Source organism: Rutilus rutilus (assembly GCF_951802725.1).
Source record: "Rutilus rutilus genome assembly, chromosome: 1".
Classification (NCBI taxonomy): Eukaryota; Metazoa; Chordata; class Actinopteri; order Cypriniformes; family Leuciscidae; genus Rutilus; species Rutilus rutilus.
The window spans coordinates 7,609,728-7,628,300 of NC_140209.1; the positions used below are offsets into that span (position 1 = coordinate 7,609,728).

Consider the following 18,573-nt stretch of genomic DNA (forward strand, 5'->3'; position numbering starts at 1 on the left):
TATTAACATTAAAGGGATAGTTCTCCTAAAAATTCTAATTTTCATAATTTACTCTCTCACGTTGTTTTAAACTCGAATAAGTTTCTTTCTTCTGTTGAAAATAAAAGTTATTTGGAAGAATGACCAACAGTTGATGTACCCCAGTGACTTCCATAGTATATTTTTCTCCTATGGAAGTCAATGGGGACCAGCTACTGTTTGGATACCCACATTCTTCAAAATATTAATATTAGAAAATATTAGAAGGCAATTAATACAGGTTTGGAACAACATTAGAGTGCGTAAATAATGAGATAATTTTTATTTTTGGGTGAACTATCCCTTTAAGGACAAGCGGCAGCGTGTTTACTATTACTACTGTCTCTTTAAGAGCTGCGCGCGACGCGTCTATTAATCACGCATTTGACAAGCAGATTTTCTCTCAATTTTCTCAAGTTTGCTTTCACTTAGTATTCAGGCGCTGGTAGACAGGCTTTTAGTGCATGTGAGCTTCACATGTATGCGCTGAGAAACGCACACGCTAGAACAGCGCATCAGCACGCGAATAACAGAGAAACTGACGACGGTCTTGCATAATCTGCAGATGACATTGGTCTGACTACGGTCAGACTTTAAGTCAGGCGAGCTGACTTTTCCTGTTTTATCTAGTTACTAGAGAGTGAGTGCCTTTGTTCATGCAATCAAACTTGCTTTGCTGGTTTCTTCCGACGAAAAAAAAAAAAATTATCGAACGTTTTATCGAACGCATTTTTTATTGATATTGATTACGTGTCTATCGCGAAACATATCGTTATCGTTTTATCGCCCAGCCCTAGCTAAGAGCTTATGTGTCTCGCTCGTCTGCCTTCAGACAGACAGAGCAACTATTTGTTTCGTTCAGCGGGCGTTCCAAGGGACTGGCTGCATCGAAACAGAGCCTATCCAGGTGGATAGTTGATGCTATAGCGCTAGCATACACTACCAAGAGCTTGCAGTGCCCGTTGCGCACTCCAGGAGGGGCATGGCCTCATCGTGGGCTTGGTCCAGTGGGATTGCCTTGCAAGACATATGTATGGCGGCAGGCTGGGCCTCCCCGTCTACATTCATAAGGTTTTATAACCTAGAGGTTCCCGCTTTACAGGCCAGGCTGTTGTCGGTCTAGACGAATCAGTGTTGTCTGCTTCGGGGGCTATCGATTCAGAATGCTGAGACCACTGGGCGCTGCCCACTGATCGACCATAAATTGTTGCGGGCAAATTGCATAAGACCCGCATTTTTCCTCATCAGTTCAGGCCGAGTCCCGCCCTGTCTGTATGATATGATGTTAAGCACTTCGCGTCTCTGACGCTGCTGTATGTGGGAAAGAGTGGCTTCACCCCCTCCTCTTTCCAGGACTCTCTGTGAGTTCACTTGGTGATTATGTACTGAAAGAACCCCAGGTGTTTTCGCCTTTGGGTTTGTTGGTATTAGATCCCAGCATGCACTGTGTTCCCCATAGCATAAGATACTTACACAGTACGAGAGACCTCTCGTAAGAGAATGTACTCGGTTACTAACGTAACCTCAGTTCTCTCTAGAAGATAGGTGCGCGAGCTGTCTTGCCTATGTCTGCATGCTGCCGCAACGCGTTTTACATTAATGCAAAATTAAAGGATAATTTTTGGCTTCAATATCTCGTGGAAAAGGGATTTTCCCCATAGCGTAAGATACTTACGCAGTACTCTCTTCTATAGAGAATCGAGGTTACTTTAGTAACTGAGTACGTTCTTTGATTGTGTTATCAGCATGCTCACGTTTTTATTAAATTTTTTTTTTATACAGACGTGACCATGAACATGTCCAAGCACCTGTCCCGAAGAGAGCCAAGGCAAACAAGCTGGCAAGCAACAGGGAGCCCTTTCTGTCATGGAAAACAGAGGCTGATGTTGACATGTTTCCACAGACTCTGAGATTCCTTCTTGCACGAGAAACTGGACCGCAACTGAGCTCTGTTGACTCACATTCGCCCATGAGTCTATTCTAGTGGAGTCTTCCACTAACCATCAGGCTGCAAAATCATCGGTGTCCCTCTCCCCTCCATCTGGGCCATTTTTCTTGCATGAGCAGCTGCAACACTATGAGCGAGTAGCTTACGCAGAGGTGGGTGAGTGTGCTTTACAAACCACCTGCCTTCTGTAATACTCTTGTCTCTCCATATGTACATCTTCTGTACCACAACATGTGGTTTAATGTGTAAATTCAAGTATGTCTTCAATTTTATGTAAAGTCAGTTGACTTATACTATGTGTAGGTCCATAAAGCTTATACAGTTATATATAGGTTATGTCTATATAGCCTGAGATAGTTTTTTCAGGATTCATTGAATACAAATATTTTTTTTTCATTTAAAAAAATCAAACGTTTGGGGTCATTTTTTTTTTTGTATTTTAGTAAATGTAATGAATTTAAGTCTTTCCATTGTAAGGAAAGATTTCTATTTTGAATAAATGTTGTTCTTTTTAACTTTTTATTCATCAGTGAATCATTCTTAGTTCATCATTCTTTGTTCAGGTTACCTCACAGCACCTTGATGAGGCATTATAGCCAATTGGGGGAGTGTCTTTTGTCTCCCCTGGTGTGAATCACATTAATATTCATGGCCATCAACACGCTTACGCATAAAGCAGTGCTGACACAAAAACTGACTTACAAAGTTTAAATCACATATATTGTTGTTTGTGAAAGAGTGGTCAGAATGCACATCATTTTGTAGTAAAAATTACAGCTTACAAGAATGGTAATGCAAAAGTCTTGTGGACAACATTCACTGTGTGTTATATGGCCTTATCGTGGTGACAATTTTTTCCCTAAAACTTACTAACCACTAGGGGTGGCACGGTTCACAAAACCCACGGTTTGGTTCGTATCACGGTTTTAGGTTCTGAACGGTTCTTGTTATTATTTTCTCTTTTAATCTAGAACACTCCAGAAATGTACTTCAGCATATGATATATAGCTGAATTATCCACAATTTAGGATACAGTATTACAATTTTTTTATATGTAATCATGCACAAATTTTGAGGAAAGCTAGGTGAGATTGTGATACAGCAAGAGAGAAGCGCATCCTTCAACCTTATCTCTCCCACTTGCCATATGTCACACTTAAGTGTCAGAGAAAAGAACAGAATCAGAAATTTATTATTTTATTTAAAATTGTACTTTGCATATTATACTGTAAAAACACGCAATTATAGTTGATTTTAGTTCATAATAACTAGAGATGAAATAGCATGAAAATTGAATTTCATGATTGTAGTGACCGACCAAAATTATCACGGTTATTATCACAGAATCCTGAATTAAGATTTATGTCGAAAACCAGCAAATAACAAATAAAATTAGCATTAATATGCACTTTTTATTTACATAAACATTAAAATAATAACATTAAAAATGATGGCCAGATTTTAAAGGAGTATTTTGCAACATGTTATCTAACATGCACAAGTTCAAATAAAGTTGGCAAAAGGTTTTATAAAAAGATAAACCTCACATATTTCAGCCTTTAAATAATTTTTATCAAAAAAACTATTTACTGACATTTACAATGCACGTTAGCTTATCTTTTATTATTAATAAATATCAAACGGGTGATATGTGAACAGCCCCTTGGCGAGCTACCTCCGTGTTGGAGACTCTGCGGTCACATAGGTACGAGGCTACATTGCGCATGCGTTGAACCGGTCGAACCGTGCGACGCACACACGCTCTGAACTAGTGATCGACCGATATATCGGTCGGCCGATAAATCGGGCCGATATTTGCGGGTTTGACGTTTATCGGCATTGGCCGATACGCGGCTGCTGCGTTCGCCGATAGTTTTTTCCCGGCATTATTTACAGACAGGCGTCTGCAGGCAGTTCTGTGTTGCTGGAGACACTGCAGTTCACGTGCAGCCCATGCACTGCCCCTCCCACACTAGCAGAGTGCTGGAAAGCCTCTTCAAGACAACGGCAAGTTTTAAACTTTCAAAGCATCTTTTAACTGTTTGACTTAGCTGAAATATTGCCATACACTTTAAAAGTGGAAACAGTTGCTCTATATGTGCGTGCAACTAAGCAAGTTTGTGGGTCCAAATGGAAAACGCGAATGCCTCATCTATAAAACTGCTTGTCATTGTATTTAGGGAGCTGCAAATAGCTAAGTTTGAGGCTATCCATATGTATACGGCAGCTGTTACAAACACTGGTCATAGGATTTAATAATGCCGACGTTGTTCCGTGATATTTTTGGGAGTTTTATTCAGCGACCACCTGGCTGAGGTTTGGACGTGTGCTCATAAAAGAAGCGACGCGGTTGCGACACGCATGCGATGCAGCGCGCTCGTTTGTCCAGGCGCTCCTATGCCGTGGTGAGATGAAAACATCTAAATTTTTTAGGGCCTGTTCACATATCGCGTCTTTTGCGCGCTCAAGTTCGTTATTTCAAATGTAGGCGTGCTCATTGACATTGCGTGCTCATAATGGAAGCGCGTCCGCGCCGCATCGCGATGATAACATCTCAACTTTTCAGAATGCCGCAAGCGTGGTGGAATAATACGACAGCATCGAAAGCTCGGCCGAACAGCTGATCATAGCTGGACAGGGCGGGTTTTTATTTCTCATCTCCATAAATATATGTAGTCGTAAAGGGCAGGAAATAAATTAATCCTTCCTCCATGTCATCATGGAGAGCGCAGTTCATGACTGCATAGCAAAGACAGACGTTTATTATGCTGCTTGCTTGTTGCTACTGTGTGCAATAGTGTAATTATTTTATTCATGCTTAAATATTTATTTTCAGAATTTTAGCACTGAACTTTTTTTTACTTGTTCTACCTCACATGTTTTTAATATTTGTCAAATATTGTTTTGTTTTTTTAAGTTCAATAAATGTTCCTTTTTTAAATTGAGACTTGTAACATTTGTTATCATCATTGTGTCATTTTTATGATTTATATTGAGTGAGCAAAAGCAGTATCGGCTCCAAATATCGGCCCAAGAAAATCGGCAGCCCGTATCGGTCATCGGCTAAGGCTGATGAAAAAAAATCGGTATCGGCACTAAAAAATCCATATCGGTCGATCCCTACTCTGAACCGAGACAAGCGAACCGAACGGTTCGGATGTTTTTTCATGTACCGTGCCACCCCTACTAACCACGCATAATATATTTTTTCTATAAAATGCAAACATGTAACTCCATTTTGCTCTCATATTATTGTAGCAGAGTTTGTGCTGAATACAGCAAAATTTCATGTTGGCCAATGGTATGTTATAAGTATCTGAAATAAGCACAAATGTCAGGGCATATCAAAACATCAAGGGCCCCAAAAACACATCAGAGGGTTAAGACTGAACGCACGGACTCCATTTGAATATACTGTCTACGTTCATTTGAGATATAACTGACTTTGTTAACTAGGATACTCGCCAAGACAGGTGTTTTTACATAGTTTTGTGTGAATTCGTCTGTACAAGCGCAAGACGTGAAAGACTTCTATTCAGTATTCACGCGCTGTCTGAGGAGATGGTTTTCGAAGGCATACGCTTTAGATGTTTGAAGTTCTTGACCTGCGAATGTCCTGTAATAATATAGGGAACTACTCGTTAAACATAAATCTGGTAACAGTTCATGTTTTACTTGCATATACGATTTAGTTTTAATCCAAATAACACAGTTTTTGTTTCCTGTGGCCCTTTTTATCCATCTTTCACGAAGAATGGAGGCTGTGTTGGAGTGTTTTGATACTTTTTTGGATGCTGGGTCATATCACTATACACCATGTGCAATTTGCAGAAAGAGAAAACTGAAAACCATCAGAAGAGCAAAAAAAAAAAAAAAAAATTAAAGAAAAAGAATGGTTATATGGAGATGGATGATGTTCCGTGCGAATAAGGCTTAACTAACACTCTTCAGTTTTCATTTAACACTCATTTTAACACTTTACACTCCCACGAGAGTTAATTTAACTGGAGTTTTTGCTGTGTAGAAACTAATTTCTGAAAACTTACAAAAAAAAAATACCTTGAACACCTTCATCACTTCTCTCTCTCTGCCTTTCTTCTGGTTTTCCATCATCTTCATGATAATGCTCCTCGTTTTCTTCCTCTGATCTGACTGAATCCTCTGAGCTGCTCTGCTCTTTATCCACCGATGATTCTTTAACATCTTCATATATGTCACATGTGAGATAATCTTCCTGGTTTTCCTTGAGTATCTTATCAACACTCTTGAAAATCTCAGAACACCATTCTGGGTTTCTTTCATCGAGCTGCAGTTGTCCTCCTCCACACTCCTGAATTAACTGATTAATCGATTTATTCTCAAAATAAGAACTAATTATTGTTCTGTATGACTTTCCGTCAGTCGTGAGCACAATGGTGTGTTTAATCGCTTCTTCACTGAATTCTTTCAGCACTTGTTTGACTCTTCTCATGTCCTCCTCAGTGAAGTCATTATACTGCAGTACGAGTATGAAGGCATGAGGTCCTGGATTACACAGAGACACACACTCTCTCACGTGCTGTGTGATCTGATGATGTGAGATGTGTGTCTGGAGCAGCTGAGGACTGTTGATGACCATCACATGTCTGTCCTTCACTCTTCCTCCGACTTTCTGACTGTACAGCTGGAGATTCCTCTTAACTAAAGGAGCTTCACTGTCAAACGCATTGGTCCCCAAGATTAGGTTTCCCACTCGACTGTTTTCTGACACATTCTTTCCCAGCAGAACAATCCTCAGATCTCTCACTGAAACAGAGACACAAGAGACATCAAAACAGTGCCCTGCCAACCTGAGATATAACCTGACATTACTTTAATACTTCATCCACTGATATCGATAATTAGTCTTTTTATTAACCTGTTAAGCTGCAACCCCACTTTTGAAAAATCCCAAGAAATGACATACCCAAACTGAAACAGATACAGTTCATGAACCCTTTGTACTAAAAGCACAAGTATGATCTCATTTGAAAGCTGACACCTGGCAGTTTATTGTAAATGTAGAATTAATTATTGTCATAATGACAAAAATTGTTATAAATAGCTTCAAAGTTTTGTAAAGTTATTAGAAATGATTTTTTATCATTTTCATGAAAATAAAATTGAAGTTGGCACTGGAGCAATCTAGAAATGCACTACAGCTAATGCCACATGTCTAAACATTTTATGTTTAAAATCTTAAGATAATAAGTCCAAAACTCTGTATTTAGTGAAATGTTTTTCAAGACCATGTCATGTGACTTTATTTTGATTTGATGCTAAAATGCTACTGATGTTTATTGCCATCTTCTAACCATCTATCCAGTATATTGTCTTTATTGTTTTGTGGTGCAAACGAGCCCCATTCAGTCTCAGTCTCCCCCTGCACACATTCACACCTCTCCAGCCTGGTTATGGCTCTAAATATGCATTTCTTTTGTCTGCATTATAGTTACTAACGACTGGCTATTCACAGGCTATTCATATGGTTTCAGTCATTAATTTCTTTTCTCAAAGTTCACATTTACATTTTAAACTATATCTAATGCATTTCTTGAATAAAGAAACATTTCAGTAAGCATTCAAAAAATAATAAAAATATAACTTCTAGGTGGCAGGTGCACCTAGGGCTAGCTAGCATGTTAGCTTAGCACACCATCAATACACGACAATTTATGAGATTAAAACCATGTTTGTGCTTATAAACTTACTTTATAAAGCAAATCGAGTATTTTAAATAATTTTCTGTGATCTAATTTGGCTTCAGATAAAAAATCAGACAGAAAATATACTATTGGACAGTGTTCTGCACAACGATTCTATATAGATTAGCATTACATTATACATATAATCTATTATTATGGAAATACCTGGCATGGATTGAAAAACACAGGTAACTCAAATATCATAGCAAACATGTTTATTGTCTTCAAAATGTCTGTATCTGCATGTTACAGCCATAGTTACAGCGCGATCTCTTGTTAGCTGTGTGTGTGTTCGAGGCGTCCTGGATTGTCACATGATTATGGCACTTCTTCATGTTCTAATACTGTGCACAGGGCGGCGAGGGCGCCCTCAGGCTATTGGTATGAATTGAAAACACATTAACAGAGTATGCAAACGCTCATAATGATTACATCGACGCATTTGGGTATAAATTCAATAAATATTATTCCTGTCTATAGAAATCTGATGTAAAACTATGAGAATATATCAATATTTCTCCAAATCTGCACATTTTTGAGCTAAAGCCTAGAAGGACGTTGTTTTGTGTATCGCTGTCATGACGACGGCACGGGAGTTTTTTTATGAATGAAAGCGGCTGACGCGCATAATTCATATCTAAGGTATCGACTCATTTTTTCATTTCATAACTCCTGACACAAATTAAGAAATAACTGTCGCTATAAGTTTCTCAGAATACAATAGTGGTCAAATTCTGAAACTTGAGTCTTATATCTTTTTAATGATGTATAGTTTGTCAAGGTATAACATTAAATCTGATAGTAACTTTGAACTATATATAAATAAAACCGCTTCAGTGCGCCCGCGCTCTGGCAACGGTTAACAGGTTAACTGTATTGTTTTACATTAACAGCACTGAATATTAAGAATTGACTAAAGCCTTTGATTTACTTTACATTAAAGAGATTATTGTAATGGATTTATCAGCAACAGGCTCAGTGTCTTCATCAAAATCAAACTTTTCTGTTGGATAATTGAAAAAACGTTTGTAGTACTTGACCTCATTAGGGATGTTAACCGATGACTGTTTGGCCGATGGTTGACCGTATCAACTTTAACCGATCAAAGTTGTCGGTAGTCGGTTAAAAAAAAAAAGTGATCTCTAAATTAGGCTATTATAGACAGTGGGCTAAACGCTACTACAGTTAGCCATCTCATTCAAAAATATTTTTGTGTGAAGTGAACAAATCCCTCACACTCAATTTTTCATAACTCGCCTGTTTGTACTTAATAAACCAATAAAAACATTTGGCGCGAGGTCACAGCGTTTGGGTTCGCACGCTCACAAGGTTTGCATATAGAAAGTAAAGGCTACAGGCTAAAACACTCGAGGTTAGAGCCAGGGCAGACGACAGGATGAAGCGTGCAAAGAAAAGTAGTGTGTGAGACCATTTCACCAAAAAGAATGACACAGATGTAAGTTGCAACTTGTGTGAGACAGTGCTTAAATACAGTAGAAGCACATCATCTATGATGTAAGGTGATGATGATCATCATCTTTCTTTATTATTGTTAGCACTACCTCAATCTAAAGCGGCGTCTCTTCGGAGCTGTAATTTTCTTAGCCGCGGCAATGTTTCAAATGAGCTTCTAACGCTAGACAAACGCCTTTATTTTCAACGCGATCACCTTGTACCCAAACCATTTCGAAACTAAGGAGCCATTTGTCCTCCGATTACTTTCAAGCTCCCCGGCGCCGCGTTTGCGGGACTCATGTTTCGCGCTGTAGGGGATTTAAAAAAACGTGACGTGAGTGGAAGGGCACGAGCAGTGTGTGTGTGTGTGTGTGAGCGGGAGGCAGAGCGGCAGAGAGATGCGACAGAGTTGCGAAATTGCAGGCGCGGCTCGAAATGGCTGTTATGTCAAATAGCGTAGTAGCATATTTTAAACTAATCGATTAACCGGTTTCAACCGGTTAATGAGGCTCGTGGTCGGTCAAGAATTTTTTTAGTTTTCGCCATCCCTAGACCTCATACAGGAGCACCACTAATGTAGCGGTTTCTGAAAACGAAAGTGTGAGTGTTAGATCACTCCTTCCTTTATTATTTAAGGGGCAGCAACACAAGACACATTTAATAAAATAGATTGTTTTACAAAAAAAGATAAACAACAATAACTAACAACCACAAAATGAATACCATTAATGGACTAAGAAATAGTATAAGATGCATAAAAATCAAGTGATTACTTTTATTTTTTAACACCAGAACAGTCTAAGATGTTGCACTACACCACATAGCAAGCGATCTTGGCCTGAATGTGTCCTCAAGCTGGCACTGCTGGCCTCCAGTCGGCAATTTCATATATCCTTGTCAGCCAGAGCTGGCCATGTGTGGCAGAGCATGATCACGGCAAACAACACGAGGGCCGATTGTCAGTGCAGACGCCATTTTGAATTTGAGGACTTATAGTCCAATGTCACGTACCTTATAAAGGACCTATATCACATGCAATGTTCAACTTTCAAACCTTTTTTCTGAAAGCTAAATTCATACAATCATAGGATAAATAATCATATCACATCATAAAATCCGCTCCATTAAGCTCCTAGATATTTTACTGCTATCAATGTAATACTTTTTTCAAACATAAAACTAAATAAAGATACAAAAAAATGAGGGACTTTAAAAGTAAAAACCACTCACCCTCTAACTGAATCGTCTGCTTTTTCTCTTTCATTTCATCCTCCATTCTCTTCAGTTCTTCTTTATATTTCTCCTCTGTTTCACGTCTGACTCTGTTTTCTTGAGCTTTCACATACATCTGAAGTGAATATGGTTCGGTCTTCATGTCCTCTATATAATCCAGCAGTTCTGGGATCTGTCTTGAGTTTTCGGGCTCCTTTAACCCCATCATTCTGTACTGACCTCCACAGAGACCGATTAACCTCTGAGAATCTGGGCTGTGTTTCATAAAATCTTCTGCACGTAGTTTAGTACTATATGAGGTGAAGAGCACCATGAAATGCTCTCTGGAGTAAAATATCTTCTGGATCTTCTCCATTTCTGCGTTGTCTCCATCAGACAGTGGACCAACAGGAACAATGAAGAGGAAAACATGAACTCCAGGATCACAGAGAGACACACAGCGGAGAGTCTGACGCATCACTTCCTCCTCTGAGAGCTGATTGAGAGCTGGAAGCTCCACCAGACTGATCACACGACCATGATTCTCCACTTCACTCCACACATGCACTGATCTGGACTCTTGTTGAGTTGATATGGGTCTCTTTTTCTCCAGTAAAAGTTTTGACATAGAGGTTTTCAGTTCTACATCATATCCACACAGCACAAGGGTCAGCTTTTTCATTTCAGAACTGGATATTGTATTTGACACTGAAAGAAAAAGAGAGACATAAGACATTACAGCAATTGAAGTATTTTACCATTTATTCAGCACCTTTTTGTTACAGAAATAACGTCAATCTGGTTAGTAATAAATGAAGCTGCACACTAAGCAAAATTATGTCCAAAAGACGTCTTTTCAACGTCTTTGTCACAAAAGTCGAACGTTGAAAAGACGTCCACTGAGGAGCGTCCACAGTGTGTGTTTGTCTTTCTGGCTCAGACAGTGTTTCCCAATGAGCCACTTGTGCTGAATTTAATCACAGATATAAAATACTGATACTTCGACTATTTCTGTAGACGTCTGACAGAAATAGTCAAAGTATCTGTATTTTATGTCTGTGATTAAGTTCAGCACAAGTGTCTGAGCCAGAAAGTCTTTCCTTCAGATCTGTGTGATTTACAGATGTGTCTTTTATGTTCATGATTTTTGTACAAACACAAACTGTCTGTGAGTTGCTTTGCAATTACAAAAGGAAATTACATTGAATTAAACATGAGTTTTAATTTAATGCATCCTGAGAGTGTTTATTTGGTCCAGAAACAGTATAAATTGTCTAAATGAGACCATAAATAATGTTGAAAATATGTCCACAATGGCCACATTTGAATGCATGAATGTCTATATCGGACGTGCAGAACACGTCAAAAAAAGATGTCATAAAAACTTTCATTCTGGCTCCTCAGTGGATGTCTTTTCAACATACGACTTGTGACAGACGTTGAAAAGTCTACATCATTTTGCTTAGTGGAAAATTTAGCCCTGATTGCATCCACTCTCAAGAACAAGCAGTTCATGACTGCTTTTTGCTGATCACCTGAGTGACTGTGATTACTGTGGTATTTAGATTAAACAAACAATATAGGCATTACTGTAAAATAAGTGTACATCAGATGTTTTACATGAAGAACAGAGGTCTTAAAATAAAGATTGTATCCTAGAAGCACACCGACAGCCCATTTAGCAATTTTTGAGATGTTAGAGCCTGTGTTGAGTTGGGAAAGATTGTATGTACACAAACAAGTTTTATCCCCCAACCTATTGTATATTCTTCCCAAATATGGAGTTCATAATCCAGACAAGCTATACTTTGGTATCTGTATCTAGTAACTGTAGGAAAATAAGGAAAATAAGATACTAGACTGCAAAAAGGACTTTTCTAAATCCATTTAAAATAAACATACCACAACATTCTTAAATCAGGATCCTTTTACTAAGCAAAACTTCATAAAGTATTTTAGTCTATTTAAACAATATATCCTAACTAGATGCGAAAGTTCGTCGAGACAAACTTTAAGTTGGCTTGAGAAAGTTTGGACCGGAAAGTTTTTTGCTAGGCGGTTGTTAGGATGTTATGGATGGTCGCTATGGTGTTGCTAGGCGGTTGCTAAGGTATTTTGGGTGGTTGCTAGGCGGTTGCTAGGGTATTTTGGGTGGTTGCTAGGGTGTTCTGGGTGGTTGCTAGGGTGTTCTGGGTGGTTGCTAGGATATTTTTGGTGGTTGCTAGGGTCTTTTGGGTGGTTGCTAGGCGGTTGCTAGGGTCTTTTGGGTGGTTGCTAGGCGGTTGCTAGGGTGTTTTGGGTGGTTGCTAGGATATTTTGGGTGGTTGCTAGGGTGTTCTGGGTGGTTGCTAGGCAGTTGCAAGGGTGTTATGGGTGGTTGCTATGGTGTTGCTAGGCGTTGCTAAGGTATTCTGGGTGGTTGCTAGGTGGTGGCTAAGGTGTTCTGGGTGGTTGCTAGGCTGTTTTGGGTGGTTGCTAGGGTCTTTTGGGTGGTTGCTAGGCGGTTGCTAGGGTGTTTTGGGTGGTTGCTAGGGTGTTTTGGGTGGTTGCTAGGCGGTTGCTAGGGTCTTTTGGATGGTTGCTAGGGTCTTTTGGGTGGTTGCTAGGCGGTTGCTAGGGTATTTTGGGTGGTTGCTAGGGTCTTTTGGGTGGTTGCTAGGGTGTTCTGGGTGGTTGCTAGGCGGTTGCTAGGGTCTTTTGGGTGGTTGCTAGGCGGTTGCTAGGGTGTTCTGGGTTGTTGCTAGGCGGTTTTGGGTGGTTGCTAGGATATTCTGGGTGGTTGCTAGGCGGTTGCTAGGATATTTCTGGTGGTTGCTAGGGTCTTTTGGGTGGTTGCTAGGCAGTTGCTAGGATATTTTGGGTGGTTGCTAGGATATTTTGGGTGGTTGCTAGGGTCTTTTGGGTGGTTGCTAGGCGGTTGCTAGGGTGTTTTGGGTGGTTGCTAGGCGGTTGCTAGGGTGTTTTGGGTGGTTGCTAGGCGGTTGCTAGGGTTTCTGGGTGGTTGCTAGGGTCTTTTGGGTGGTTGCTACGGTGTTCTGGGTGGTTGCTAGGGTCTTTTGGGTGGTTGCTAGGCGGTTGCTAGGGTGTTCTGGGGGGTTGCTATGGTATTCAGGGCGGTTGATATGGTGTTACTAGGTGGTTGGTAGTTGTCACAGATGGTTACTATGGAGTTTTTATAGAGTTCTTAGCATGATCTTGGCATGATTTAACACTTAACTAATCGCTATTAGCATGTAGCTATTCACTGCTAGCATATGTAGCATGTTGGAAGTGCTGTTTGCTAGCATGAGTCAAAAGAGCCAAACCTCATCTCTATACGATGTTCTGATACAGAGATATAGGTCTTGCAAAATGGTTGCTAGGGTACTCAAGTTTGGTTGCTATGGAGTTGCTTGGGAGCTGGGAGCTTTAAACTTAAGAAGTTTAAATTGGTTTAAAGTTTAAAGTAGTTTGAAGTTTATGACAGAGAGATAGATAGATAAATAAGTTAGATAGATACACACACACACACACACACACACACACACACACTCACTCACACAGACTACCTCGCTCACACACTCACTCAGACACACACACACACACACTCAGAGTTTATGAGTTTAGAGTTTATAAGTGTATAAACTGATGAGTTTATAAGTGTATGAGTTTTTGAGTTTAGAGTTTATAAGTTTAAATGAGTTTAGAGTTCAGAGTTTATTAATTTATGAGTATAAGAGTTCATAAGTCTATGAATTCATGAGTTTATTAGTTAATTAGTTATTAAATTTAAGTTAATTAGTTTATAAATGTATGAGATTAGAGTTTATTAGTTTAAATGAGTTTCATTGGCTAATATATATAGAACGGCAGTTTGGTTTAGTCTTCAAGGTATTTAGATTTGAATTTTTGTCGGTTGGTCAGTTTGAATCTGGATTTTAATTTTTTAGAACTCCCCAATGCAAGTCAATGGGAGTTTTTCCGAGTTTTGATCATCATTTGTAGGAAAACCGTAAGTCCGATCAGTCTGAAAAGATAAAGCAACTCGAGTCAGAACAGTTTGAGTGTCTGAGCCGAGTTTGGAGTATGTAGAGTTAAAGCTCTAGGAGGAGATTGAGTGGAATTTTTTGGTAAGAAGAATAATAATAATAACTAGATGCGAAAGTTCGTCGAGACAAACTTTAAGTTGGCTTGAGAAAGTTTGGACCGGAAAGTTTTTTGCTAGGCGGTTGTTAGGATGTTATGGGTGGTCGCTATGGTGTTGCTAGGCGGTTGCTAAGGTATTCTGGGTGGTTGCTAGGCGGTTGCTAGGGTATTTTGGGTGGTTGCTAGGGTGTTTTGGGTGGTTGCTAGGCGGTTGCCAGGGTCTTTTGTGTGGTTGCTAGGCGGTTGCTAGGGTGTTCTGGGTGGTTGCTAGGATATTTTGGGTGGTTGCTAGGGTCTTTTGGGTGGTTGCTAGGGTATTTTGGGTGGTTGCTAGGCGGTTGCTAGGGTGTTTTGGGTGGTTGCTAGGCGGTTTTGGGTGGTTGCTAGGCGGTTGCTAGGGTATTTTGGGTGGTTGCTAGGGTGTTCTGGGTGGTTGCTAGGCAGTTGCTAGGGTGTTATGGGTGGTTGCTATGGTGTTGCTAGGCGTTGCTAGGGTGTTTTGGGTGGTTGCTAGGCGGTTTTGGGTGGTTGCTAGGCGGTTGCTAGGGTATTTTGGGTGGTTGCTAGGGTGTTCTGGGTGGTTGCTAGGCAGTTGCTAGGGTGTTATGGGTGGTTGCTATGGTGTTGCTAGGCGTTGCTAAGGTATTCTGGGTGGTTGCTAGGTGGTGGCCAGGGTGTTCTGGGTGGTTGCTAGGCTGTTTTGGGTGGTTGCTAGGGTATTCTGGGTGGTTGCTAGGGTCTTTTGGGTGGTTGCTAGGCGGTTGCTAGGGTCTTTTGGGTGGTTGCTAGGGTCTTTTGGGTGGTTGCTACGGTGTTCTGGGTGGTTGCTAGGGTCTTTTGGGTGGTTGCTAGGCGGTTGCTAGGGTCTTTTGGGTGGTTGCTAGGGTCTTTTGGGTGGTTGCTACGGTGTTCTGGGTGGTTGCTAGGGTCTTTTGGGTGGTTGCTAGGCGGTTGCTAGGGTGTTCTGGGGGGTTGCTATGGTATTCAGGGCGGTTGATATGGTGTTACTAGGTGGTTGGTAGTTATCACAGATGGTTACTATGGAGTTTTTATAGAGTTCTTAGCATGATCTTGGCATGATTTAACACTTAACTAATCGCTATTAGCATGTAGCTATTCACTGCTAGCATATGTAGCATGTTGGAAGTGCTGTTTGCTAGCATGAGTCAAAAGAGCCAAACCTCATCTCTATACGATGTTCTGATACAGAGATATAGGTCTTGCAAAACGGTTGCTAGGGTACTCAAGTTTGGTTGCTATGGAGTTGCTTGGGAGCTGGGAGCTTTAAACTTAAGAAGTTTAAATTGGTTTGAAGTTTAAAGTAGTTTAAAGTAGTTTGAAGTTTATGATAGATATATAAATAAGTTAGATAGATACAAACAAACAAACACACACACACACACACACACACACACACACACACACTCACACAGACTACCTCGCTCACACACTCACTCAGACACACACACACACACACACTCAGAGTTTATGAGTTTAGAGTTTATAAGTGTACAAGTTTTTGAGTTTAGAGTTTATAAGTTTAAATGAGTTTAGAGTTCAGAATGTATTAATTTATGAGTTTAAGAGTTCATAAGTCTATGAATTCATGAGTTTATTAGTTAATTAGTTATTAAATTTAAGTTAATTAGTTTATAAGTGTATGAGATTAGAGTTTATTAGTTTAAATGAGTTTCATTGGCTAATATATATAGAATGGCAGTTTGAATTAGTTTTCAAGGGATTTAGATTTAAATTTTTGTCGGTTGGTGAGTTTGAATTTTTTTAGAATGCCCAATGTTAAGTCAATGGGAGTTTTTCCGAGTTTTGATCGTCATTTGTAGGAAAACCGTAAGTCCGATCAGTCTGAAAAGATAAAGCAACTAACTTCAGATCAGTTTGAGTGTGTGAGCCGAGTTTGGAGTATGTAGAGTTAAAGCTCTAGGACGAGTTTGAGTCAACAGTTTTTAACAGAAGAATAATAATAATAATAATAATAATAAGTTTAAATAGGATTTCAGTAAGTTGGCTCTCTCAAGCCAACTTAACTAGATGCGAAAGTTCGTCGAGACAAACTTTAAGTTGGCTTGAGAAAGTTTGGACCAGAACGTTTTTTTGCTAGGCGGTTGCTAGGATGTTATGGGTGGTCGCTATGGTGTTGCTAGGCGGTTGCTAGGGTATTTTGGGTGGTTGCTAGGCGGTTGCTAGGGTATTCTGGGTGGTTGCTAGGGTGTGTTTGGTGGTTGCTAGGTGGTTGCTAGGGTCTTTTGGGTGGTTGCTAGGGTTTTTGGGTGGTTGCTAGGGTGTTTTGAGTGGTTGCTAGGGTGTTTTGGGTGGTTGCTAGGCGGTTGCTAGGATATTTTGGGTGGTTGCTAGGGTCTTTTGGGTGGTTGCTAGGCGGTTGCTAGGGTCTTTTGGGTGGTTGCTAGGCGGTTGCTAGGGTATTTTGGGTGGTTGCTAGGGTGTTTTGGGTGGTTGCTAGGCGGTTGCTAGGGTATTCTGGGTGGTTGCTAGGGTGTTTTGGGTGGTTGCTAGGGTCTTTTGGGTGGTTGCTAGGCAGTTGCTAGGGTATTCTGGGTGGTTGCTATGGTGTTTTGGGTGGTTGCTAGGGTGTTTTGGGTGGTTGCTAGGCGGTTGCTAGGGTATTCTGGGTGGTTTCTAGGGTGTTGCTAGGGTGTTCTGGGTGGTTGCTAGGGTGTTTTGGGTGGTTGCTAGGCGGTTGCTAGGATGTTTTGGGTGGTTGCTAGGGTCTTCTGGGTGGTTGCTAGGGTGGTTGCTAGGCGGTTGCTAGGGTGTTATGGGTGATTGCTAGGCTGTTCTGGGTGGTTGATAGGCGGTTGCTAGGGTGTTATGGGTGGTTGCTATGGTGTTGCTAGGCGGTTGCTAAGGAATTCAGGGCGGTTGATATGGTGTTAATAGGTGGCTGGTAGTTGTCACTGATGGTTACTATGGAGTTTTTATAGAGTTCTTAGCATGATCTTGGCATGATTTAACACTTAACTAATCACTATTAGCATGTAGCTATTTACTGCTAGCATGTGTAGTATGTTGGAAGTGCTGTTTGCTAGCATGAGTCAAAAGAGCCAAACCTCATCTCTATACGATGTTCTGATACAGAGATATAGGTCTTACAAAACGGTTGCTAGGGTACTCGAGTTTGGTTGCTATGGAGTTGCTTGGGAGCTGGAAGATTTAAACTTAAGAAAGTTTATAGTGGTTTGAAGTTTACAGTAGTTTACAGTAGTTTGAAGTTTGACAGATAGATAAATAAGTTAGATAGACACACACACACACACACACACACACACACACACACACTAACTCGCTCACACACTCACTCATAAACTCAGTGTGTGTGTCTGAGTTTAGAGTTTATAAGTGTATGAGTTCTTGAGTTTTGAGTTTATAAGTTTAAATCAGTTTAGAGTTTATAAGTTTAAATGAGATTAAGAGTTCAGAGTTTATTAATTTATGAGTTTAAGAGTTCATAAGTTTATGAATTCATGAGTTTATAAGTTAATTAGTTTATAAGTGTTTATAGTTTAGAGTTTATTAGTTTAAATGAGTCTCAATGGCTCATATAGTATATAGAACGGCAGTTTGGTTTAGTCTTCAAGGTGTTTAGATTTAAATTTTTGTCGGTTTGAATTTTTTAGAACTCCCCAATGTAAGTCAATGGAGTTTTTGAATGAGTTTTTTCGAGTTTTGATCATCATTTTTAGGAAAACCGTAAGTCCGATCAGTCTGAAAAGATAGAGCACACCGAGTCAGATCAGTCTGAGTGTCTGTGCCGAGTTTGGAGTATGTAGAGTTAAAGCTCTAGGAGGAGATACATATAGTTTTTTTTCCGGTCAGAAGAAGAATAATAATAAGTTTAAATAGGATTTCAATATGTTGGCTTTCTCAAGCCAACTTAACTAGATGCGAAAGTTCGTCGAGACAAACTTTAAGTTGGCTTGAGAAAGTTTGGACCGGAAAGTTTTTTGCTAGGCGGTTGTTAGGATGTTATGGGTGGTCGCTATGGTGTTGCTAGGCGGTTGCTAAGGTATTCTGGGTGGTTGCTAGGCGGTTGCTAGGGTATTTTGGGTGGTTGCT

The 18,573-nt window shown here is 40.1% G+C and overlaps 1 protein-coding gene across 2 annotated transcripts in view; it reads right to left on the reverse strand.

Annotated features, from left to right (window-relative positions):
• LOC311302589 (uncharacterized protein) overlaps positions 1–18,573 on the reverse strand; it is a 103,196-nt gene that overhangs the window by 54,717 nt on the left and 29,906 nt on the right. For both annotated transcript variants that reach the window (XM_084428577.1, XM_084428578.1), the window contains exons 5-6: positions 10,375–11,064; positions 6,026–6,751 (exon numbers count right to left, since the gene is read on the reverse strand). In XM_084428577.1, the coding sequence (XP_084284703.1) occupies positions 6,026–6,751; positions 10,375–11,064 (1,416 nt within the window). The remainder of the gene's footprint in view (positions 1–6,025; positions 6,752–10,374; positions 11,065–18,573) is intronic.